The 24,736-nt window shown below is 38.1% G+C and overlaps 2 protein-coding genes across 3 annotated transcripts in view; one reads left to right on the plus strand and one right to left on the minus strand.

Annotated features, from left to right (window-relative positions):
* LOC139980775 (uncharacterized) overlaps window positions 1-7,610 on the plus strand; it is a 71,863-nt gene extending 64,253 nt beyond the window's left edge. The window contains exons 5-6 of the mRNA XM_071992700.1: window positions 1,175-1,250; window positions 2,609-7,610. Of these exons, the coding sequence (XP_071848801.1) occupies window positions 1,175-1,250; window positions 2,609-4,166 (1,634 nt within the window). The 3' untranslated portion in view covers window positions 4,167-7,610. The remainder of the gene's footprint in view (window positions 1-1,174; window positions 1,251-2,608) is intronic.
* On the minus strand, window positions 5,899-23,045 carry LOC139980781 (serine/arginine-rich splicing factor 1-like). Of its 2 annotated transcripts, XR_011797692.1 has the most exons (6): window positions 22,862-23,020; window positions 19,757-19,972; window positions 19,047-19,273; window positions 17,531-17,703; window positions 16,242-16,518; window positions 5,899-13,962 (listed from the first exon to the last, which is right to left on the minus strand). XR_011797692.1 is itself a non-coding variant. In XM_071992711.1 (5 exons), exons 2-5 carry the CDS (start codon window positions 19,966-19,968, stop codon window positions 16,342-16,344), a joined length of 789 nt encoding a protein of 262 aa, XP_071848812.1. In that variant the 5' UTR covers window positions 19,969-19,972; window positions 22,862-23,045; the 3' UTR covers window positions 13,995-16,341. The 2 variants fall into 2 exon arrangements, 1 of the variants encoding a protein (XP_071848812.1); XM_071992711.1 differs by lacking the exon at window positions 5,899-13,962 and having other exon boundaries at window positions 13,995-16,518; window positions 22,862-23,045.
* Between the last annotated feature and the right edge of the window lie 1,691 nt (window positions 23,046-24,736).

Here is a 24,736-nt window from a genome sequence, read left to right on the forward strand (position 1 = left end):
CCAGTTATCACAATGAACAACTTTCTGTGGATTGATTTTAAAAGTAATTGTACTTTTATCCACATTACGATGATATCTGTTAGACCCATTCATTACAGTAGATCTGTATACTGTGTGACCAATTAAAAGTAATTGACCATGGGGAACTATACCTTGAACTGTTTTTAGTTTTTATATATAATAACAGGAAATTAGTCTCATAGCTCTCCTTCTCTCTGTAAAAGTTAAACCAACTTTCCAGTCTGGTAATGGGGTTACATATCTTAGCATATGCAGGTATAGTATGTATATTAGATCCTCCTGCAAGCAGGAACTCGCGAAGAAGCCGCATTGGCTTATCAAAGCCGCAAGCTGACCGAAGTCAGTCTCTTACATTCATATTTAACGTCCATGATTATGAATTGTTAATTGTCAACAACTCTGTAACTGGACGACATACATTAATCTGGGAGTGACTCGAACCGGGGACCTTATGATTGAAAGGCACCGGCGTTAACCACTGAGCTAACACTCCAGCTAACACTATAGTGTGCGATTGAGTAGTGTGAGAGGAAGGTAGGAGCTAGGGAAGGGGGATGGGGAACACTTCAGAAGAGACGGGCAAAGCCATCACAGATTGGTGTTTTGATAAACTTGAAATTACTTGCTGACTATATATGAACACTAGACTTCAGTGGTGAGGGTGTACCTCTAGTGCAGAGTCATTCTGAAACTGTTTTTACCATGTATCAGAAACAATGCCCTTTCTGAACCTACAATATAAGCACAAAGCAAGAACACAGGATTCCTTTTATTTTCTGAAAACTACCTTCGGGTCGAAAGGAAGCACACAAGAATTGTGTATAATGACCTGTTTGACTAAAACTGCAGAAATATTCACAAAACCTTTGGCAACTTAGAATCAAGTTCTACATTTGCTTTTAAAGTCTGTGAAGCACTGCTCCTCGGCATTGGATGCCGATACATTTTACTAACTTGCAATGGGCTGGCGTATTGCCAGTTAACACTGCATACGCACCTAAATTATAAAACAAATAGAGAAAAGCAGAAAGTTGCTTCCCAGTTAAACCTTCCAACCCGAATCCTAGCTGGCTTTTGTCTTTTCAGGGTTGTTGATTGTTAGTCATCGTTTAATTAATATTAAAACTGAATCTTTTCTTTGTTTTGTCGTCAGCTCACAAAGGGGGCCTGTCAAGGTCCAGGAGTATACCACGGTCTGACAGTCCTTATCATGAGAGGTCTCCTAGAAGGTTTGTTTTTCATTTACTTAAAAATAAAAGGTTGCTTCTACGGTATACAATCACTTGTCCTATGCGGTGGGTAGCTGGTACTTAATTCCTCCAAACGAAATTTTTTCTTTCATTCATGACAAGAGAGTGGTACGAGATGCTTCTCTCAGTGAATTATTCATCTTCTTTTAAATGCTTTATCATCAAAGTTGGTTGAACCCATACTAAAACAGAACTGTTTCTCAAAGTGTTCTAGGCAAAAACAGTAATCCTTAAAATTAAAAAAAAAATTAAAAGAAATTTAAAAAATAATTTAAAGAATTACTACTTGATCAGATCATAATCAGTCAGATGTTAATGCACCCCCCACACTATAAAGATGTACTTTGTGTCCAGGTTTGCTGGGTCGCAAGTCTTGTTATGTACGTTCCAAACTGGATCATGCGCCGTACTGTCTGGAAGGTGCTGTCGAATATCGGATCTGAAAAGTCCACAATTACGTTGCATAAAAAAGGCTGTAACTATCTCTCTCTCTCACTCTCTCCCTCACCCTCAGTCAACCAGAAATGAATTTTCTTTGGAGTAGGGTACTACTTTGTACCTTTATTTACAGCTTTAGTTAACCTTGGCAGGAATCAAATGGTTTCCACTCGTCTTGGTCCCTTCTAATTATACTCATTTAACCATGACCTTGGCTAACCGATGCAGAAACTGAGCGCTAAAGAAATATCATAGCGGAAAATGTTAATCACTAATTATGTCTCCTCGGGTGGATGCCGCCAATGAAGGATTCATTTTGTTGATGATGTTGTCTACCCTTCACATGCTTAATGCTTTGGAAAATATGTATTTTTCTTATTTCTGTCAAATTCTCTTTGTGAAACTCTTGTCATGCAGCAGTAATTTTAAGTTTCAACATGACTTGACAAGTGTCCCTGTTTGTAGTTGATTAAGACAAATTGTGCTTCATACAGTCCATAGCTTTTTTTATATGAATCAAATTTTTTATGTCAGGAGGGGGAGGGGGAGGGGGTGCAAATTATCTAGTAATTATTTGTAGGGTCATGTGGGTCCTACCCTTAAGACGGCTTTTCTCTTGTTTCAACTTTATAATAATAACATATTGACATTTCCTTCGGAAATGAGACGTCAGAGATCATTAAAAAAGACGAAAAAAGAGAAGGAAGAAAGAAAAGAAAGAAGAAGGGAAGTGTCCTGTTTTAAATGCTAACTCATTCATTTACGATGATCAAGTTTAAAGACTAATTACAACACCGAGTCTACTCCAACGCCATCGCACTTTGCATCTTCCTTTCTTCATCTCCCTGTCAGATTTCTTGCATCTTTAATAACTATCTGTCTCTTGGCTTTCTCCACAGGGCCTCTTATCAGGGTGGTAACAATATCAACAAGAATTTGAAATCGGACAGTACCTCAGCCAACGACAGCGACGAGACAGAGTCTGTCAAAAGCCAGCCTTCCAGGTCAACTCCAGAGAAATATCGTCCCACCACTCTCCAGCTGCCCCCCAGGGGTTCTCCCCGGAACAGCTTGAGAAGAATGTCCCCAACTGAGGGCTCCATATCCAGCGATAGCCAGACCCCTTCCTCGGAGACTTCCAGTAAGTTCGAGGACAGCTTTATACGAAGGAGACGCCTCTCCTGCCAGGAAAGCAAGCAAACCCGCAGTGCCCCTGGCTCCCCGCAGATGGGGAGGAGATCCCGTCTCACCATTCCAAAGACCAAGACCACCACGAGTACTGCTACGGAAGAATTCCTCAAGAAGAAGAGACGAGAGGCCCAGCTCAGGTCGTCAGCACGGAGTCGGGTTAGGAGCGCCCCTTCCAGTCCAACGAGGGGAAAGAATATAACCTCCGAGCTCGCCAAGTACGACAACCCACCAAGTGAACTGCTGAAGAGAGTCACAGGAACAAATGGGGGCAAACCGAAGTTATCCAGGAGTCCATCAAGACAGTCGAGAGGGGGTTCATCAGGGAGCAGGCTCACGGTGGGTGGCGCCTCCCGTGACCGGAGTCTGAGCCCAGCAGGGAGAGGTAAGCCACTACGGAGGGCCACCAGTTTCAATTCTAAGGACAGGGATATCACATTGTTCATCAGTCGCGATTCTTCTGGCAGACACAGGCTGGATAGTAACAGCAGCTGTGACTCAGTCGAGAGTTTCAAGGGCAAGCCTCAGGATAAGGCTACTGTGAAACAACCAAAGGGTTTCTCGCCGTCCAAAAGAATTATCAACGCCCAAAGGACCAAGAGAAGTTTTTCCTCTGGCAGGACTGGTTACCATTCCAGAGACAACTCACTGGAGAGGAACGTCTCCAATAACAACAGAAACGTTCCCGCCAGGTCCAACTCTCTGCGCAGAGACTCTCTGGATATTCCTAAGGGAGAGAATTTCTTCAGGACTCCTCGAAAGCCGAGATCTAGGAACAATTCATTCTCATCCGAACCAGGTGACTTGCCAATGCGTAGGTGCCGGAGCGGACGAAGCTCTCCCACCGACAGCGTCAAGTCAAACTCCTCGACCAAGTCGTTATCGCGTCTGAGACCGGTCACTCCAGTACCGGCCAACATGAAAGTGGACACCAAGGTGGTGACCCCCATGAGGAGAGACGACGCTATGGGGCCGCCCTCTAAAATTCCCATGCCGGTGCAACACAAACGATACTTGGAACAGAATAAAGAACAGACAAAGTCTGTACTGGACGACATGATGACATGGCTTAAGACCCGCTCGTACGGCACGGGCGATCCCCTCCAGAGAAACCGTTTCTCCAGCCCGCAGAGTCCCTCTGGTAGGGACTCCATTTCACCCACCCCTTCAGCGAAGAGCGACTTTCATCACGACTCAGGATTCGAGGATAACAATCAATACCGGGTGACGTCACCGCTTGGATCGGTACTTTCACCGAATACACCCTAAGCTACTACACCCTGCCCACCAGTAAAACTCTTACAAAAGTTACGATCAACCCCAAAGAAAGCCTTTGGTTTAATCATGGTTAATCCTACTACAATGTGCAATCTTAATTGTAAAAGCTATTAAAGTAGTAGTATTTCTGTATTGCTAAGACTGAACTTTTTAACTCCCAATTTAAATAAAGATGCCAAACAAATGATGAGCAAAAATTGTATCAAATTAATGAAAATCATGGAATTATTATCCAATTAATGGAAATCAAGTACTTCTTATCAAATTAATGGATATCAAGTAATTCTTATCAAATTAATGGATATCAAATAATTGTTATCAAATTCATGGAATTCTTATCAAATCAATGGAAATAAAGGAATTCTTATCAAAAGCATCTTGAATATCCAGATCACAGTTGTTCCCATATTTGTCCTGTTATTCAATCAAAATTGGTCAGTGTGTCGTGAAAATGTCAAATTTGTGGCTAAAGATTGATACTCTTTTAGAATTTCTCTGTGTGGAAACATGAAATAATGCTCGAAAATAAAATCCTTATGAACGTAACGTTAACATATCGACTAAAAAAGTAATAATATTGAACATGTGACAAATTGTTGAATTTTCAGTGGAAGCCTTGAGAAATTGTTGCCTTTTGTAGTAAAGTGCTTATCAGTGTACTAAAATAACCAAACGAAAAAAAAAAAAAATTGAGAAAATTCTTGAAAGGATATTTTAACTTCCCCTTGCATCAAGTTTCTATGTAAACTTTTATTGTCATGATGCCCGTTGTTGGAAATGTTGCCTGTCACTTATAAACAAAACAGAAACTCAGCTCGCGAATCAAGTCGTTTCAAATCGTTCTGGCATGTAGGAACCTCCCTGACATAAGTTTGAGACTTTTGAGGCAGAATCCCATGGACAGCTGCTTTCTTTGATAAAAAAAACAAGTGGATTTGGGTGACTGGTGAGATAAGTGGTCCTGGCATGTCAATTTGTGGGTCGGGTTATGAACCGTAATGGGCCAATATTACTATTTATTTATTTTAATTTGTTTCTTCGGTATTTTAAGTTTCGTGACCAGATTTGACGAGAGTACAGAGAGGAACAAGTTGAACGAGTAATTCATGACAGTAAATATCGATAAACATCTGCTCGCATCGATCCATTTCTAAACTTTTAATTCAATGGCAAATGTTTTTGCTTCTTTGTTTCCGCAATTTGAAGTGTTCTGAATCTTTTAAAGTTGGAAAGTTTGAAACAACAGTAATTAATCTTCAAGGTTTCCAAAACAAAATCACCTAGTAATTGGAGATTGGAGAGGATATGGGGAATGAAAATAGTTAATAAAAGCATTGATTGATTCTTCCTTGTTACACTGAACGTTACTTTCGTGTCGGAAAATGCATTCGACAGATCATAAAATTCTGACTCTAACCTAATACTGCTGTGTTGATATTACATGTTATGTATTACAAATTGCATCAGCTTGCCTCTCTCTGATATTTGAGCATCTATGTTTTTTTTTTTTTTAGAACAGTTTTCTGTTGTATTACAAGAGTTTCATTTATTAAACTTAGCTATGTTATAATAGTCAGGTAGGTATTATATTGGCCAAAGGAGACTTGATATTTATCTGGGTGAATGTAGGAGTTTTATCATCGATTACCATCCAGGTAGAAATAGTAACGACATCACAGAATATGCAGGCGAAGCAGATCAGTTACTTACAGAACATGAAATAGAGCTTTCAACGTTTTATTGTAGAACTTTAAAAGAATATAATTAAACAGAAAATGTTAAAACTGGTAACATAGCACAAAACATGACAATGGAATTTAACATTAAATGTAACTTTTACAAAGAACAATTTCACATCACACAGAATAAAGAACTTTTTAACATTATTACAAAGCACATAAAACAAAAGCTTTAAGATACCTCAGAACATTTAACTCAAGAAGCTATTAGCAGGGTAAAGAAATAATTATACTCCCATACAACATTTAATGGACCTATTAACAGAACAGACCGCTTTAAAATCGAACTATCGTGGTCACAGAGGACAATATTAAAGCTTTAGCCTTTTATACATCACATAGAGAAACACAGAAAAAAAACAACTTTGTTTTCATTTTTTTCTATTTATTTTTGTTACCTGAGCGGTTTCTCAAATACGGCAGTTCCCTCGACGAAAAACTCCCAACTTTGTATGGTCAAGTTATGCTAGTTTTTGCCTATCGAAATAATAAGTTATTGTTGTAGGTACTTCTAGAAACAAAGCCAATGACATTAACGATTTGATGGTTTAATTAATGATTTGATGGTTTAACCCGATGATGTCCATGTCGTACTGGATCTGCCATTAACAGGGGTACTTTCGGTGATTGGGCTAGGGGTCTGTGGTGGTGGTTTTATACTTCTTTTTCTAGCATTGGGAATTGACAGGCCCCTTCAGGGGTGACCAAAGAGGTATGAGACCCGTTGGCTAGGGTATGTGCTAGAAAAACATGATAATGGCATTTGATTGGAGCATTGATAGAGTTTTGCATGTCACATGTTCTGGATCTTGCTATGATAGAGTGCAATGTAAGATGATAGTTTACTGTAAAAAGGGAGAAGTATAGGATTTTTAGGTCAAGTTGTTTGTGCTAGGGAAATAGCTAGGTTCATACTAGGCATGATGGTGTCTCATATTTAATTGTTTTTGTCTTTTTTGTTGATTTTTGTTTTTAAATATGTGCTCAGGATTGCGGTCATGTTATACTGATATTCATACGCTTTATATTTTCAGCTAAAACCGATGATCTCAAGTACTCTCAAACCAAACTATTGTTGATTTTATTAATTTATTTGCAGGTATTTGTTTCAACTCATCCTTCATTTCAAAGGACATCTGTTATGCTCCATTTTCGACATGGTATAAAAGATTTAGTTTAACCCAAAGTTATCTCCACATATATTTGTCACACCCCATTTTTTGACATGGATTAAAAGTTTTATTACAACTCGAAAATTATGTCATTCAAAACAGGTATTTCAACAGAAAACTGGAAGTTTATACAAATGATTATCTTTGGAAGACATTTAATTTGAAGTGGTGATCTTTGAGGAAATACTAAACACGTAAAATCAAACCTGAATGATTGGAAATTAAAGGATGTTTTAGCAAATTCCACGTTGAAAACGAAGGTTCTTTCTTATGGGGACAAATTTTTGCCATTTGTGGCACTTTTTTTTTTTTTTTAATATTACGACTGGTTATTTTGTATCAGTTTCAACGATTTGTAAATTGAGTTTGTACCGTTGTATAAAGTGTTTTTTCCATCGTGTAAAATGTGTTGTGTGATAGTTAATTCCGTGTGCTGTCCTTTCCTGTGCATATGATCTACGCTGTTTATTATTGTCTGAAATAAAATTCCCAAAAAATAAAGGCTTTGAGAGCTTCAAATTAAATATTCTCTTTTTATCTCATTTTCTGCAAAGACTTTGTTAATTATGAAGATTCAATTCAAACAATTCAACAAGTTGAATGCTCTTCCCTCCCCCTTTTCTTCCCCACCACCTTTTCCTTGGTTTTTACACACAAATTGGAAAGAAAATGGTCAGTTTGTTAATTTCAGAGTCATATCTGTCAATTTATAGGGTCCTGTTGATGAATTTCAAGTTCGGCCATTGATACACATCTATAAGGTACAGTTTTTATAGGTACAATTTTACATGAAATGTGGAGAAAACTGAAGCAGGCAAATTTTAATTAGGTCCTGAGCCTTTTTATCCTTCAATACAAAACTACAGCAGGCTATACAGAGTTCCATGGTATTTGCATCAAATACCAGTAATGCTCAAAAATATGTTAGGAAGACAAAAGTTATTAAATGGTCACCAATGTGTACAATTTATTACTGTGCATTTCATTCAAGATTGTCAGTTATTGGTCTCAAATTTTGTGGGTGCTAAAACTAAAAGTTTTCAAAAGTTCTCTCCTATTACTAGACTCTTCCAAATTCAGTATTAAAGGGTGTGAAGACTAGCGCCAAATGAAACGTCTAAGGCCGGTAATCTTACCTAGTTTCGATTGATGTGTAACAGAAGTGTTAGACACCACCATCGGTCCCATAAAATACACACACAGCTGGTTAATGTCGGTAATTATAGACACTAGTGTACAGTATAGTCAGTACATACAGCTGCGGTCAATACCCACAGCACAGTGTACAAACGATACAGCGATGGACATCTCAGATCCAGCTAAAGATAACAAGGTATCACGTTTCATTACTGTCTGCATTTTGTAGCGACAAGCAGAAAACTTCACTTGCAAGCAACGGAAAGTTAACTTTTTCAGAGCGCGGCACGCAGTTTGGGGTGATTCTTCAATGCCCTTAAAGGACTGAGAAGGGGCAAAAACATCAGGGACAAAAATCTATTTGATTTAGGAAAAGAAAGTTGTTGGGTTTGAGGGTGACCATTATTGGACTTTCTAGCATATTTGAGGGGCAAAACTGACGTCCTCCCTTTAAAGAGATAGTCAAAGAATTAATGTTTGAGCAAATTTTTCAGGGCGAGAACTAATAAAAAAAAAACTGAAGTTTGGAGCTGAAAGAATACTTAAATTTTGAGGCTCAAGTTATTACCATTTATTTATACAAACATGCTGACATTAGCCTTTAATCCATTTACATTTATTATGGTAATATTCTTAAAAGCTGTAGAAAACAGAAAGTCCAAGGTCATCTTGATAATTGGCATAAACATTCAGATTCCCATCTGGGTACAACAGGATGGTTTTAAAGGCATTGAAGACTCGCCCCAAACCGCATGCGGCCATCTGAAAAACTTTGTTGCTTGCAAGTGACGTTTCGTTCGTGTCGCTACAAAATGCAGACAGTAATGAAACGTGGTACCTTAACTGTTATCTTTAGCTGGACCTTATATGTATGTATGTATGTATAGTGATCTTCCCGCAAGCAGGAACTCGCGAAAGAAGCCATGGAGGCTTATAGACTCGCAAGCTGACCGTAGCCAATCTCTCGGCACACATCCATTTAACATCCATATATGGCACATCCGGCACACATCCATATATGTCCATCGTTGTATCATTTGTATACTATGCTGTGGTTATATTGACTGCAACTCTATGTACTGACTGTACACTAGTGTCTAATTACCGACGGTAGCAAGCTGTGTGTGTATTTTCTGGGATCGAAGGTGGTGTTTAACACTTCTGTTACACCTCTTTGAAACTAGGTCAAATTACCGGCATTAGACGTTTCTTTTTTCGCGAGTCTTCACACCCTTTAAGACGGCCGACACGCCATCCTAACAGCCTTCATGGTGACATACCGTACACTAAGAGAGATTACTGAAGTTCGATCTGTAGACCTACCACTAATCGTGCTTCATTTTCTTTCAATTGATGGGACTTTCTGTCAAGTTTGAAAGGTAACTTCTGAGACCATAATTAACATATATTTACATCCTTTAACAATGCGAGGTGTATTCATGTCTCAGCAGATTTTCCTTCAAGTCTTAAGAACACCAACGACAGACACTGAAGTTTGACCTCCCACATCTTATAGCAGATGCAATTAACCTATTTTGCATAAATACAATTGAGGGCTAAAATCAGTCATTAACCTTCAGGCATACTGTTGGGCTCATGATATTTAACACACACTTTTGGACCAGGTTAAGCTTCACAAATTCTACAAACGTCTAGCACTAGATATCCTCTCAGGTGGAATATCGATGAAATGACTATATTATTTAAGGGTCACCAGTATAGCCCTAATATAGTCAAATTAATAATCAGTAATTGATCAAAATTTAGGGTGCAAATTCTACAGAGAAACTTCTACTGTGAATATTCTCACAAGTGGAATATTGATGAAATGACATAATTTAAAAGTCACCGGTACAGCCCTTAATTATAATAAGCAAATAAATTGTCACAAATTCATCAAATTTTAGGATGCATTTATCTGTGGCACCAAGACATTGACATTCCATAAGACCATTTATTGTCTACTTTAGAACTACCTAAAGTCCACCTTATGATTCCTTGCCGAAGGCACCAATGCGATGGTGATGGCGTGTGTGTGTACTGTGTATGTGACACTTGGTCATAAATGCAACTTCTGAAGGATAACTGGGGACTGGGGTACATTTCAAGTTTGGTATTTGGAATCCCCTTTGGTAGAGTTGGTTTTGGATAGTTGTTGGTATTGGTAAAAGGTCATTTTGAGGTCAAAGTCTGAAAACATTGTTCACACAATATCTCAAGAAGTAAAAGTTTCAGGAACACCAAACTTGGTAGCTTGCTGTTGGTGAGTACACGATCTGCAGTTGTTTCATGGATGTCAAGGTCATTTAAGGTCAACACAGGGGAAAAGTGAAAAGTTTGTAAACATGATATCTCAAGGTTTCCTGTGCAGTTCTTATATTTGGCATGTGGATATCTTGTAGTTAGTACTGTGAACCATATTGTTTGCAGTGGAGGCCAAAGGTCATTTGGGATCAGCAGAGGGGGAAATGTGAGTATATCAGAAGTGCTCTCCAGAACCAGAACATCAGAGGAGCTCATATATGCATGGTAGGACAGCCTTGTATATATATTGTATAGTTTGTACACAATTTGATGTAGGTTAGAGTTCATTTAAGGTCACCAGATGTCAAAACCTGAACACTATGTAAGTACAACCGGATAGAAAACTGCAGTAGCTGGTATATATGGCTATGGCTTCTCTATAATGAGTACAAGAAACCTATTGTTTCTGGTGGAGGATTCATGTCATGTGGGTTCAGCAGAGGTTATGCTCTGGACATTTCAAATATGACAGCATAAGATGGGCAGTTTAATCAGATGTCACATTGGCATATGACTCTCTCTCCCCCTCCATCCTCTCACCACCTTTGATACACAAAAACAATCAGGTAAATCCAGTGCAAATGAAATCTTTAAGTGCATTTTGACAGGCTTTTAAGAATTGAAAGTTTGTTGTTACACAACAGGGTATTGCTTAACCTTGTGTACAATAATAACAGTCTCAGTACTTGTTTTAATATCTCTTGAAAATCAAAAGTCATTCAATTACGTCTTGCATATATTGCTACAATATGGCAATTGTTTAGTTTATGCAAACCATCACTTGTCTTAAAGATTTAAGTGTCTTAGTGTATCAACCATTTGTTAATTATTCAATCTACTTAATGGAAAACTTCTGCATCATCAAAAATATCCATTCCATTTTTATTCCCCTGTGACTGGCAACATAACACATTAAACCTAAAAATATCCTTGCTCAAAATTTGGACTTAGCAAATGTTATTGATCTAAATTGTAGATCTATATATGTTTTCAAAGTTAAGAAGTCCTACAGTGGTTAGAATTCCCTGTCACTGATCCACACAACCAGCATTCAGTGTACCACGTTGTCCCAAACTGTATCTAGAAATATAAATCCTTTGCTTTAGACAAATGGTATCCACCTTTAATTCATAATTTTCCAATCCATTGACCATGGATCAATTGAGATGATCCAAGAAAGGAGAATATCCATCAATTTTTGCCTCAAATTTCTTGTAACCAGAAATACAGATCCTATGCTTCTAAATCCTGAAATCCTCTGAAATCTGAAATCCTCAATAAAATCCCCCTTTCCCAATATATATATAAATGCTTTGCTTTAGACAAATGGTATCCACCATTAATTCATAATTTTCCAATCCATTGACCATGGATCAATTGAGATGATCCAAAAAAGGAGATTATCCATCAAATTTTGCCTCAAATTTCTTGTAACCAGAATTACAGATCCTATGTTTCTAAATCCTGAAATCCTCCATATAATCCCCCTTTCCCAATCCACAGACCTTGGATTAATTGAGATTGATCCAAAGATGAGATCCATCAAAGTTTGCCTCAAACTTCTTGTAACCAGAAATGAGGATCGTACGCTTTTGATGTCAGAAATCCTGCATAAAATTCCCCTTTCCCATTCCATAGATCTTGAATCAGATGAGACTGATCCAAATATGTGATCCATCCAAAATTTTGACTCAGATCCCATGCTTTTGATGAAAGAAATCCTCCATAAAATTCCCCATTCCTAATCCATAGGCTCAGATCCAATGAGGTCGATCCAAAGATGTGATCCGTCCAAATTAAACCTCAAATTCCTTGTAAGCAGAAATGCAAATCCTATGTTTTTTATGTCGAAATCCTCCTTTAAATCTTCCTTTCCTAATCCAAAGACTTTGGATCCAAATTCCGTACATCCAGATATTCAGAGCCGATGCTTTCATTTCCTGTATCCAGATCCTATGATTCTGTGATGTTTCACCTTGAAATCCCCCTTTCCTAATCCATACACCTCAGAATAAGATAGTGTAGATCCAAAGACGTGATCCATCCAAATTTGACTCACATCCCTGAAATGCAGATCCTATTGCTTTAGATGGGGAAAATTTCCCTAAAAATCCCCCTTCCTAATCCATAGAACTTGGATCCAACAAGATGGATCAAAGATGTGACCCATCCAAATTTTGACTCAGCTCCCATAAATGCAGATCCCATGCTTTTGATGTAAGAAATCCTTCTTAAAAATCCCCCTTTCCTAATCCATAGAAATTGGATCCAACGAGATGTGACCCATCCAAATTTTGACTCAGCTCCCATAAATGCAGATCCCATGCTTTTGATGTAAGAAATCCTCCTTAAAAATCCCCCTTTCCTAATCCATAGAAATTGGATCCAACGAGATGTGACCCATCCAAATTTTGACTCAGCTCCCATAAATGCAGATCCTATGCTTTTGATGTAAGAAATCCTCCTTTAAATCCCCTTTCCTAATCCGAAGCATTCATAGAATCCAAAGATGTGATCCATCCAAATTTAGACTCAAATTCCTTGTATCCAGATATTCTGAGCCTATGCTTATTGACTCCTGTATCCGTTCCTATGATTTTGACTTTAGGTATACACCTTAAAATCCCACTTTCCTAATCCATACACCAAGATTGATGCAAAGATATGTGGTCCATTGAAATTTGCCTCAGTTTCCTTGTTTCCAAAAAGGCAGAGCCTATGCTTTTGATTCGTTGTTTATCCAAATCTTATTAATTTGATGCCAGAAATCCACCCTAAAATACCCCTTTCCTAATCCATACACCTCAGATCCAATGAGATAGAATCAAAGATATGAGATCCGCAGAAATTTGCCTCAAATTCCTTGTATCCAGATATTCAGAACCTGTGTATTTGATGAAAAAAAAATCCTCCTTAAAAATCCCCCTTTCCTATCCACAGAACCTTGGATCCAACCAGATGGATCAAAAGATTTCATCCATCCAAATTTTGACTCTGATCCCTGGATCCAGATCCTATGCATTTTGATGTGAGAGATCCTCCTTAAAATCCCCCTTTCCTTTCCTAATCCACAGTGCTTGCATTCAATCCCTCTTAATCCATAGAGCTTGGATCCCATCAAAGGTTTGCTATTGTTTTAAGAAATCCTCCTCAATAGCTTCCTGTTACTGATCCATTGAGCTCGGATTAACAAAAGAGTGATGTGAGAAAACAAGTTGGATCCAATATTTTTAACGGATTTTACAATCATCATCCAACTGATTCACAATTCCTTTTTTCCAAGATCCGGATTTCCTAAATCCGATTCCACTTTGTGAGACAAAAATCCTACAACTTTTTCCCTTCTCACATTATTCCGGTCTTAAAAGCAAGTCATGGATCCGATTTGGATCACTAACGAATCCATTACATGGAATCCAAACAAATCATTGATATCTGTAATAAATAAAAGAAATTAGTTAAGCAGGTAAACATGGAACACATTTATTTCTACATGGGATGTTACAGAAAGCTGTGTACAGGAGCAACTAATTAACTGGATTACAACTTACTTCATAATTCTCTCAATGAGTCATCTACAAGCAACTTCCAACCCCCCCCCCCCCCAAAAAAAACACCTCCCAGGCCAAAAGCAATCTGAACTGAAAACAGAATACCAAATAACGATGGAAGAATTAGCAAGTTAGCATCATATGAAAATAATTAAATCATGAAAATTAAAACCCAACCGAGGATGATTCAGTCGAGAGCGTACCTCAGACTATATAAGGTTGGTCAAATCTCACTTTGTTTGGTGGTTTAAATTTTCCATAGACTTAATAATATGCTGTCATTGTCCATTCTATATTATCTAAACAGTTAAGCATAAATCTTGTGAGACAAGATTTTGAGATGACCAGACAACTAAATATCAGCTCTGGCTCATGCATGCATTTAATTAGGCAAGTTACAAAATTTTCAATTTTTACAAATGGTTAAAATTCGTCAATAATTCTATTTTTAGTTGATGACGTCACTTCCTGACGTCACCATGAATACCAACGTGGGTTAATGAGTCATTCCAAAAAGGCATGATAGACCCCAAAATGGCCAACATGGACCCAAGTGGCATGCAAACCTAGAAACTGTCTGTGAAACTATAACATACTTGTGACAGCATTCACAGACAGCTTGGTACACTTACAAGATACATGTATAGAAATTCACTGCACAGGTGCACAAACAATGATGAAATTATGTATATACAAACTACTGAAAGTGGAAGTAATCCCAGAAGAACCGAAAGAAATAAATGAAATGATGAAGATGGACTTAACCATGTCAGGAAGTAAAACTGTACAAATTGTAATTTGAAGATTCACAAACCTATGATTGGAGACTGAAATCATATTTGTAGAAAAGAATTAAAGATGTGCCAAAAGAAAAGAAAAAAAAAATCTTATTCACTAAAAACATTCGCGGCAGGTTTAAACAAAACAAAACTTCAAACAATAACGATGTTGTCCAATGTTTATCAACACATGGTTAGTTCAAAATATTATTCAGGTGCGTGCACCAGCAAATGCTATCGATCGATACATTTGCCCGTGCATGCGTCCCGATTAATGTTATGGTTTCATTCCCTCGAACTCTATGAATGGACCAAAACTCTGGCAGAGAAGTACATGAATATAATACATGTCTTCGTCTGTTATTTGTATTTGGTTTATACCATTTCTAAAAAGAAAAAACTTTTTAATGGAAAAAGAATTCAAGCAACAACCTATGAATGAGATTTCTCTGTTAATGAGCTTTCTCATGTTAATAACCATAATATTTGCCCCGGAAGGCTGTTACTTTACGATAACCACACATGCATGTAGTAGAGCCTGAACAGCTTGTAATACGGTGAGACTTCAATTGTTATAGGATTATAAAAACACACCTTGAACAAAAAGAAAAAACAGACTGTTCGAAACAATACCTTCCGCTGCATAGAATTTCCTATCTCCATTGAACTATATAAAAAAAACTGTGCTTTTTTTTACGAACCACAAACATTTTTATGATGGGCTACTAAGAACCCCTAAGTACCACCATGGACTTTCCAGCAACAAAATTCTCTTTTTGAAGATAACGTTTTGCTTCCTTTCTTTCTTTTATATTTGTAGGGGAGGCGGTTACAAATTTTCGAATAACAATTCCACACTTGGTAAACTTTAGTTCACTGGGTATAAAAAAAAATTTTACGCTATATCCAAAACATGACTGATTCATGTTAATCCAACTACCTATAGAAAAGAAGACATTACACATGGTCTATCATACCCTTTCTTTATCATCTCAAAGACATTATCAACCGGAAGACAAGAAGGTTATATCTAATAACCAAACTTTCAAATTAACCAGTACATTGATCATTTGTCGGTATTTTGGCTCTCATAAACAGTCCCTGTGTTTTTATAGGTCAGAAACTTCAAATCTTGCTAAAAACGTTTTGAAGCAATCGGAGCTTGAAACGATCTATACATTATTGTTGGAACAAAAGAAAAGGAAGCTTTTTCTGTCAATTCTCTGGCAATATTGACTATTAATTTCTTTTTACATATGGAATGAAACTACCATTTGCTTTATATTTTTGCGAATAAACACAGATCTAAACATCTACAGCCTGCACTGTTCAAGAAAACTAAACTGAGTAAAAGAAGAGAAACGTTCACATTTTTTGTACACACCAGAGTTTCCATCTGGATTTCAGTCGATTGGGATTTGCCATTTGGATCCATTGGGAAGAGTTAATACATCTGTCTGATTTTTTGATCCCCTGGATCGAATTCAGTCTCTGGAGCTGGATCGAGAGTCAGAACGATTCCTGTTCCGGGAATGGCTCCTCGACCTTTTATATGGCGGGGGAGAATAACCCCCTCGACGTCTTCTGGGTGAGAAGCTTCTGGAACGGCTCCTCTCCTGTGAGACTCTGTCCTCTCTGACCACTATTCGTCTAACCTCTCCCTGAAGACGAAGATTGATTGAATACAAATGGGTTATTATCTGTATTAGATGGGCTCTGCAAAAACATTGAACCTAGCATATGGACCTGATGATAGCATTTGGTTGAAGTTTCAACTGTCAATGTTCTGTTGACATTCTAGCTTGAAAATATTAAAAAGTTAGAACAAAAAAGAGGAAATAAAAGGATTCAGATCCTTATGACGACACTATGACATCACAGACCTCACAAAAAGAGAGCTTCCAAGGAACGACTTTCGGACAAATAGGATACATCTCCCCAAAATGGAACAAGATATTTCTTGAGCTGTTTGATGGAGTTGACCTTCACAAAGATGTTTGTTATACACATTAAAGATAATTTGTTGGGTTTGTGTTTCCTTTAAATCTAACTACGACAACCACCTTTACGACTCAAACCATTTGGCTTCACCAACAGATTTATTCATACTTTTTTTGACCAAATACGGACAATTCTGCTCTATTTCAAAGCTATCTTTTGTATTGTTTTAATTTCTCCTTATTGGCGGCAAACACCACAGCAATTTTTCTCTTCTTTCATAACTCCTGGTGTGCGTTTAGTGAACTAAAGTAACAGGTGGTGTCGAGTGTGTCTGCTTCAGATCAGTACGGTACCACATAAATTGAGATTTACATAATCATAATAAAATAATAACGATAGTAATAATTAGTCTTATATAGCACAGAATCCAACCTGACAGGGGCCACTTAATTAGCATTACCAGTGTCAAGTTTAACTCACCAATTAATATCACTAGGAAAATAGAGAGACTCCAATGATATTAAGTGAACCGGAAGTGAGTTCCACTAGCCATGAACGGCAGGGGGGGGGGGGAGAGATTGTCACGCTTAGTTGAAGGATTTTTTTGGTATATATACCATGGTGCGTCATATTGTAATGGCGCCAATGACAGAGAAAATGATTTTGTGGCCCTAATATTCATCTTAACGAGAAGCCAATGTCATTCCGTCACTTTCAAGTGGGGTTTTTTACCTGATGAGATTTGAACTGTGAGTGATCCAGATTTCTGATTGCATATTCCATATCCTGCATTCTCACAAACTCCACCACTCCTGTGCCGTCGTTGTACACATCAGTGTAGCAGACATCGCCGGCTTCCCTCATGTGGTCCTTCAGATCCTGCCAGCTACCAGTCGGTGGCAAACCTGATGATCAGAGGGAAAATCGATGGCTCTTTACAAATCAAACAGTTAAATGACTGTCATTCCTTAGATATGGCAAGTGCCATGAAAGCTATTATTTGGCTAATTTTTGCTAAATATTCTACAATGATCTAAACAATCCCAAATGCTCTTTGATGCAAAACTCATATTCCTCTACTCCTCGCAAATTTCATTTCAGAGTTAAGGAAGTAGAAAGGGGGTACACAAACCCAACCGTCAAGTTTGGCTTACATGACATTGATCTTTATGAAGAACAACTCCCCCCCCCCCCCCTCAAACGGCTGAGAGAAAATTGTGTTCCATTTAGGAGATCTATGTCCTTCCTTAATAGTTTATGCTGAGAATTGTCATTTTCTGAGTCTGTGATGTCATAATGCCAAGTGGATCTGAGATGTTGTACTTTTCTCTTTGCGTTTCTTTTAATATTTTAAAGGTTGAATGTTAACACTGTTGACACTGAAACCAATGCTATCATAAAGTCATCTTAAGAGGTTCAATGTTTTACTTTCATGAATTGCACAAGCCATCTTCATTACTAAAACCATTCATGAAAACAACAACAACAACAAAACAAATGGAAGCACATGTGGCTTGATGATGTCAAATTTAGACTTGATCAAGTCCTACGCCTTGGTAAGTGAACTAACATTAAATCTTCTTTGCACCATTCAACCTCATGGGCTCAACATTCAGGAAGGACATGACTAACTTTTCTTCTGTCCCCCCTTCTTCCCTTGTTCCCCCCCCCCCCATCACTCCTCTTCTAATAGCTCTCTTCCACCCTTTTTTCTCCACACCTTTCTGTCTTTGTCCTTCTCCAGTTTATTCCCTACCCCTTCCCTTAATCCTCTCTTTGTCCCTCCACTGTTTATCTCCTACCTCTCCTCTTCCTCTGTTGGTTTCTTTCATTCTTCTCTCCATCCCTTGTCTACTAATCCCCTTACATCCATCTCTTTGTGTTCACCATGCTCATTAACCTGCCTGTGCTTGTTTTTGTCCCTTCTGTTTACTGTTACTTGTCATTTAGCCTTTGAAGAAGATCCTGCTAGGATCGAAACGTCAGGCCAACTTACTTTTACACATAACATTAAATCTGTGATATCTCTCAAATGAAATTAATTTTTTCTTAGATGTTTTGGGGAGTTGTATGGGCCAAAGAGAGTGGGTGGGAGGAAAGTGGCATGGGGTAAGTGGACAGGGCTGGGGTGGGTCAACCCTATTTCCAGCTTGCTGCTATGGAAACAAAACATACAACTTGACCTGAGAATTCAGTTTACAAGGTATATATTTCTAACTATGAGATACTCTCATAGTTCTGAAGTTACCTGTCACGAGACATCTGTAGTCAGACCTCCTTGGAGGGGGTCCTTTTGGTCTTCCTCCACCTCCTCCTCCACCTCCGCCTCTGCCTTCACCGCCCCCAAAGCTACTTCTTCCTCCTCCTCCTCTATCGTGATATCCGCCTCTCGCGGAGCCCTTGGGAGATTCTACTCGCAAGTTGTACCCATCGTAGTCGAACCCATTCCGACCAAACTTTGCATCTTCAGCATCCCTGGAAGGAAAGAAATACAAAGATCAATTAAGAATATCAACAAAAAAAACTTTCTGACGATAAACTTAAAGAGCAAAGAACTCAGAGGATGAAATTGTTAGCTAACATGTGGACACTGGACAAATCTGAAATAAACCAGTGCTGTGGCCAATTGGATAAATGCGTTGGCATTTGAAGCAATGAGGCTTAGCGATCAGGAGGTTCCGGGTTCGATACCTGGCCCGGGTCATAGTTAGGTGGGTTTTTCATCCAAGAACAATCTACAGTTTCCCATCTGAAATGACTTTCTAAATTGAAAAGATTCCAAATTTGAGTTAAAATGTTGAATTGGAAGCCACCCAGGTGTAAGTTGTAATCCATAAGCCCTTTCGGGTTTCTCCCACAGTTGTGGTCGCTTAAGCCAAGAAAATATAACTGCTGATTATTATTATTATTTAAAAAAAAAATACAGTTATTACGTTGAAAAAAATGGTGACAACTTACCTTTTGTTTTCAAATTCCACAAAAGCGAATGGGGTTCCAGCACTGTGTTGATTTCTCTTTAGTTCGATGTGGGAGATGTTTCCGTAGCTGTAAAATAAGTCTGTAAGGTCTTTCTCACGAATATCTGGAGGTAAGTTTCCAACATAGACTCTCTTCTGTCTGTCTTCATCACCACCACCACGTTCTCTGCTTCTGTGGTAGCCAGACATCATGAAGCTGGGGAGTAAACATATTTATCAGTAATATTAATACACCATAAAGTTATAAAATAATGCGATAGACGCTTAATGTACTTCATCTCCTAAACCGACACAGCTTTAAAGTTTACAGGAATTTCTTAAATGATGACTTAAAGCCGCAAAAAAATATTAATTTTAACATGTCAATAAGCCGTTAAAAACCACCATTTTCAGTCCAGGTTGGACTTTTATAACACTCTTAATTTTTGAGAGATGACCCTATAAACAGTTGTGGTTTATCAATTAATGTGACTGGACTATATATTTTCTAATACACAGACCATTAGGTTAGTTCCTCAGATGCAACACAAAACTCAACTGACATGTTTATATAGCGTAACAAGGTTTTCCGAGGGCGAATGGTGTTTACGCCATCAACAATTTACACCTTTAATTTGTTAGTGACACTCTGGAAACCTCCATTGGCTTAAAACATGTAGGACTAAGGAATGTATCTTACTTGCATCAACTTAAATTTTGAATGTAATATTTGGTAAAACCATTAAATGAATGAAGTAAGCTGCTTTAAAGATTTGAAAGATTGGAGACAGTTATACTTATACTACGGTTTCTGTGTTACTTCATGCATACTTAACAATCCATATGGCTACTGTTACTGAGTTGTGCAACTGTAAATAGTGTTCAAACGATTAACCTAATCAGAATCGGAAGCGGTACGAATATTGCATAATCGGAACATAATCGGAATCGGTAAAAATTACGTGGAATACCAGTTATGTCATACCGATTATTCAAAAACATATGGAAGGTGAAAATATCATTATTCAAAAACATATGGAAGTTGAAAATATCAACTGATGTATTAGGTTTGTTCGTTTACTACGAAATATTAAAATAAGACAACCTCTATACGTCTTTCACAGTGTATACTATTACTTTCATCAATTTACGCTGCCAGGGTCGCCGATTTTGCTTCCCTCGTGGTTAGTGACTTCAAATTTCTTGGCACAGTAAGCATAGCAGCAATACCAATTTCGCGAAGTAACGAATGTGCTTGACAAGGTCGGAAATAAGCGGGGGCGATGGGCGATTCGCCCTCGCAAGTGCTAAAAAGCCCTCCTAATGCACAATTACGAGTGCGAAAAAGATATACAAGAAAATCGCCCTCGTTATATCAGGTGTCTGTGTAAAATTAATTGTGACATGCGTTTGCTTTCTAAAGCTAGGAATTGCAGTTGCAGCGCAAATCGCGCAAACAGTTTTCACATCCCGCATCAAATTTAAAGCAGTGCGGGAAGGTCGCGCACAATCACCGGGAACTTCCCGTGGCAAATTACGGCCTGCACGAAGCAATTTCAGTACCAGCGAAAATAACCTAAAATCCTCACAAATCTCCGACCACATGGTAGCCTTACTTCAAACTAAGTCAACTGCATGGAAATCTAACCTTGCCATCTGTTTATTCGCTCTAGTTGTGTCGCAAATAAAAAATAAAAATATCCACGGAAACTGCAATCTTCGACCACATGTTAGCCTAACAACCACACTAAGTCAATGGGAAATGTAGCCTAACCATCGGTTTGCAAAAAAAAAAAAAAATGCGTAGCTTACTTTACAACTTTCAATTTGCTGGAAATCGGCATTTGTTTGGAAGGTACTGTAAGTGATATGTCTTACAGTATAGAGGGAATGTTTTATATTATATTGGAGTAGTTTCTAGTTGTTATTATTTCTTTACATCAATCTGGTATTACATTTTAGAGTAATTTTAAACAAGTTACGATGGTGCAATTTGCTTTTCAGTTTGATTGGCCTAAGCTTACATTTTCTAATTGAACCTGAATGGAGTTAAATAGGTAACGAATATGTATGTTTAACTTCAAGTTCGTAACATTTCTATTTGTTCATATACGGTATAATACTGAAAATAAGTACAAAATAATGTCGGAATGAAGGCAATATGTCATTTAAATTTACACTTTGGTAAAGATTGAAGATGGATGGTTTGTCTGAGATACTTTTTGAGATGGATATTTTGAGTAACTATTCTTAGCCCATTTCAAGCCATTAACAGGTGACATTCACGTCGAGGTGGTTAGGCCATTCGCTTAGCACAGTGCTGACTAGGTAGGATGTTATATTTCCGTATTTTGGAAATTTAAAAAAAAAAAAAAACTTTTTTTTCTTTCCAAGAAACTCCAGAGGTAGTTTGGTACATACAAAATGATACCTTAGAGCCTTGTTTAACAACGAAGCAAATGGAAACAGGGGAAAATCACAACAATAATTGCTTCTTGTCAAACTTTATTGCCGATTTCGTATATAAGGGATATTTTCTCATTTTCAAATAATCGGAATTGGAACGATTATGAAAAGAATAATGAGTAATCGGTATTTTCTGTTATGCATAATCGGTTGAACACTAACTGTAAGTGAATGTTCCTTCTGCCGTTAGGCTAATAAAAAAGTAATACTAATAGGTCTTGTCTAAGCCTATAAAAAGTGAATATTTTGTAAAAAGTAAGACAAAAGAATCAGGCTACATAATCTATTGATAAAATTAATGAAGCATATTTATATTTAAAACATTAATGGATATGCAACACCTCAGGTAACTTTCAATAACCTAAGGTAACTTTCAATAACAATGCCTCAAGTTTCGAATATATCTAGCCTCAGTGAGTGTAACACTAACATAGTAGCAGTCAGTTGGACTAATGCTTTCTTCAGACTCAGAGGTCTAGCCTAGGCATAACGACTTATGATAACATTTTAATAGTGTTAGCCTTGACATATACTGATAGGCTAACGAGTTCAACGTAAGTCTAATATGGCATAGCCGAGCGTAGGCTACTACTAAACACTTTCCCTAATAAATTGGAGCAATTTTTTAAGAACTAACAACCTCAATCAAATGTGTAACAGTGAAAATGACTTGGCTAGTGGCTTATCAACAAAGTCTCTTCATTCACACGATCTTTCACGATAATTCTTGTCCTAAACTTCCGGAAAACCACCTCGCTGGAGCCTTTATGTTACTGTCAAATCAAAGATTAGAAATCGGAAAAGAAGATACATTTCGTCGAAAGGCTGAAACCGGAAGTGGATTCGCAAGTTGCAGGACGCCACGACTTATCTGGAAGGTAAAACGTTGACTATTTCTACAGTATAAAATAAAGGAAATATAAGAGATGCAGGGGCGTATCCAGGGGGGGCGCAACAGGCGCGCCCCCCCTATTGGCCGTCACCAAAAAAAAAAAAAAAAAAAAAAAAAAAAAAAAAAAATTGATGACGACCTTTATATGTGAGATGTCGGTGATCGCTCAACCCCCCCCCCCCCTCCCGTATGCTTTATTTTTTGTTTGCCAAAAAAAGGTTCTGGCGAAGTTCGGCGGCATAATAGTTTTAGAAACATAGATGGTAATTGTGTTTGTATTATCACTATAAACACTAAATGACATGCCAGCCATACTAAATTGTGCATTTTGTGTCCATATTTACTGGAAATGTTGCTTATTATTAAGGTCGAAAAATGGATCACATATGGCCATGGGCGGCGATCCTGGGTGGAGGGGGATATATCCCCCCATGAAAATGGGTGGAGGGGATGTAATGCACCATATCCCCCCCCACCAAATGCCAGGGATAAGAATATTTTCATGCCTACATTTATGCATCTTCGTTAATGTACGGCTCTTTTTTAGCTTCATTTCTCGCCTACCATAAACGCAGTGCGATCTTTTCAAATAAAGCGTCTTTATAAAGCAAAAATAGTTGACTGTAGGCTTCATTGGCCCTATAACAACAAAATGTATTGTTGCGCCCACGGTATTGATATAGTACATATATGCACCCTCATAGTATTCATATAGGCCCTATAGTAGGCCTACACACGTACATGTTCCCTCGAACAGCTGAGAATCTCATGTAACCAGGGTAATGCTTAATACACGTTTCACCTGGATGCCCTAGCAATCGGTACCTAGGAATGTAACTATGTGTAATTGTGTATTGCATGTGTATAGGCCTATAATAGCCTGCATGAGGCCATTTTCTTTATCGAATAATATAACAGAGCTCTCGAACATTCTAACGTTGCGCCTGAAACAAGATTGACAGGGGTAATTTTCCCAAAATAACACCCGAAATTAACAAAAAAAGTATTTTGGATCCTGATTATGAGATATTTTGGACATGACATCCCTATTTTAAAGTTGGGTATATGCCGCTTGGAAACCTCGCGAAGTGCCGTTTCCGGCCATCTAGAGGGTTGGTTAATCCCAAAATTTTCTTGTACGCTTCGCGCCAACTCATGGTGGCGCTACGCTTAGATAGTCAACAAGGTCATATCCCCCCCCCCCCACTCGGAAGTACGGATCGCCGCCCATGCATATGACACCATTTTGCATTTCAGCCCTCCTTTGAAAGCAAAAATTGTCCACCCCTCCCCTTAGACCCATCCCCCAGGACGGCGATCATTCATGCCTGGCGCTCCCCCCCCCCCCTATTGGAAAATCCTGGATACGCCCCTGGAGATGGGAAGTTTTTAAATAAATGACCGGGGCCATGTCAAAAATCCCCGTTTGTGCGAGGGACGGAATTACGAGCACATGTTCACTTGTGTTAGATTAAATATTGCAACATAAGAAACCTTTAATTTGATTCAATAGAATGTGATCCATGTACAACAAAATGAAATATTCAAAACATAGTAGACAGGATATAGCAAGTTGCTATGGAAACTTAAACTTATTTGCAAGAGGGACGAAATGCTGTGCCT

This window comes from Apostichopus japonicus, chromosome 15, assembly GCF_037975245.1.
Source record: "Apostichopus japonicus isolate 1M-3 chromosome 15, ASM3797524v1, whole genome shotgun sequence".
In the NCBI taxonomy this organism is placed as follows: domain Eukaryota; kingdom Metazoa; phylum Echinodermata; class Holothuroidea; order Aspidochirotida; family Stichopodidae; genus Apostichopus; species Apostichopus japonicus.

What these genes read in the sequence shown, in the direction of transcription:
- LOC139980781 (XM_071992711.1), bottom strand. Translation starts at nt 19,968, where the DNA reads ATGATGTCTGGCTACCACAGAAGCAGAGAACGTGGTGGTGGTGATGAA. An exon ending in GTGGAATTTGAAAACAAAAG is followed by an intron (nt 19,274 to 19,756) that starts GTAAGTTGTCAC and finishes CTTTCCTTCCAG; the next exon opens with GGATGCTGAAGATGCAAAGT. An exon ending in CTACAGATGTCTCGTGACAG is followed by an intron (nt 17,704 to 19,046) that starts GTAACTTCAGAA and finishes TCTGATCATCAG; the next exon opens with GTTTGCCACCGACTGGTAGC.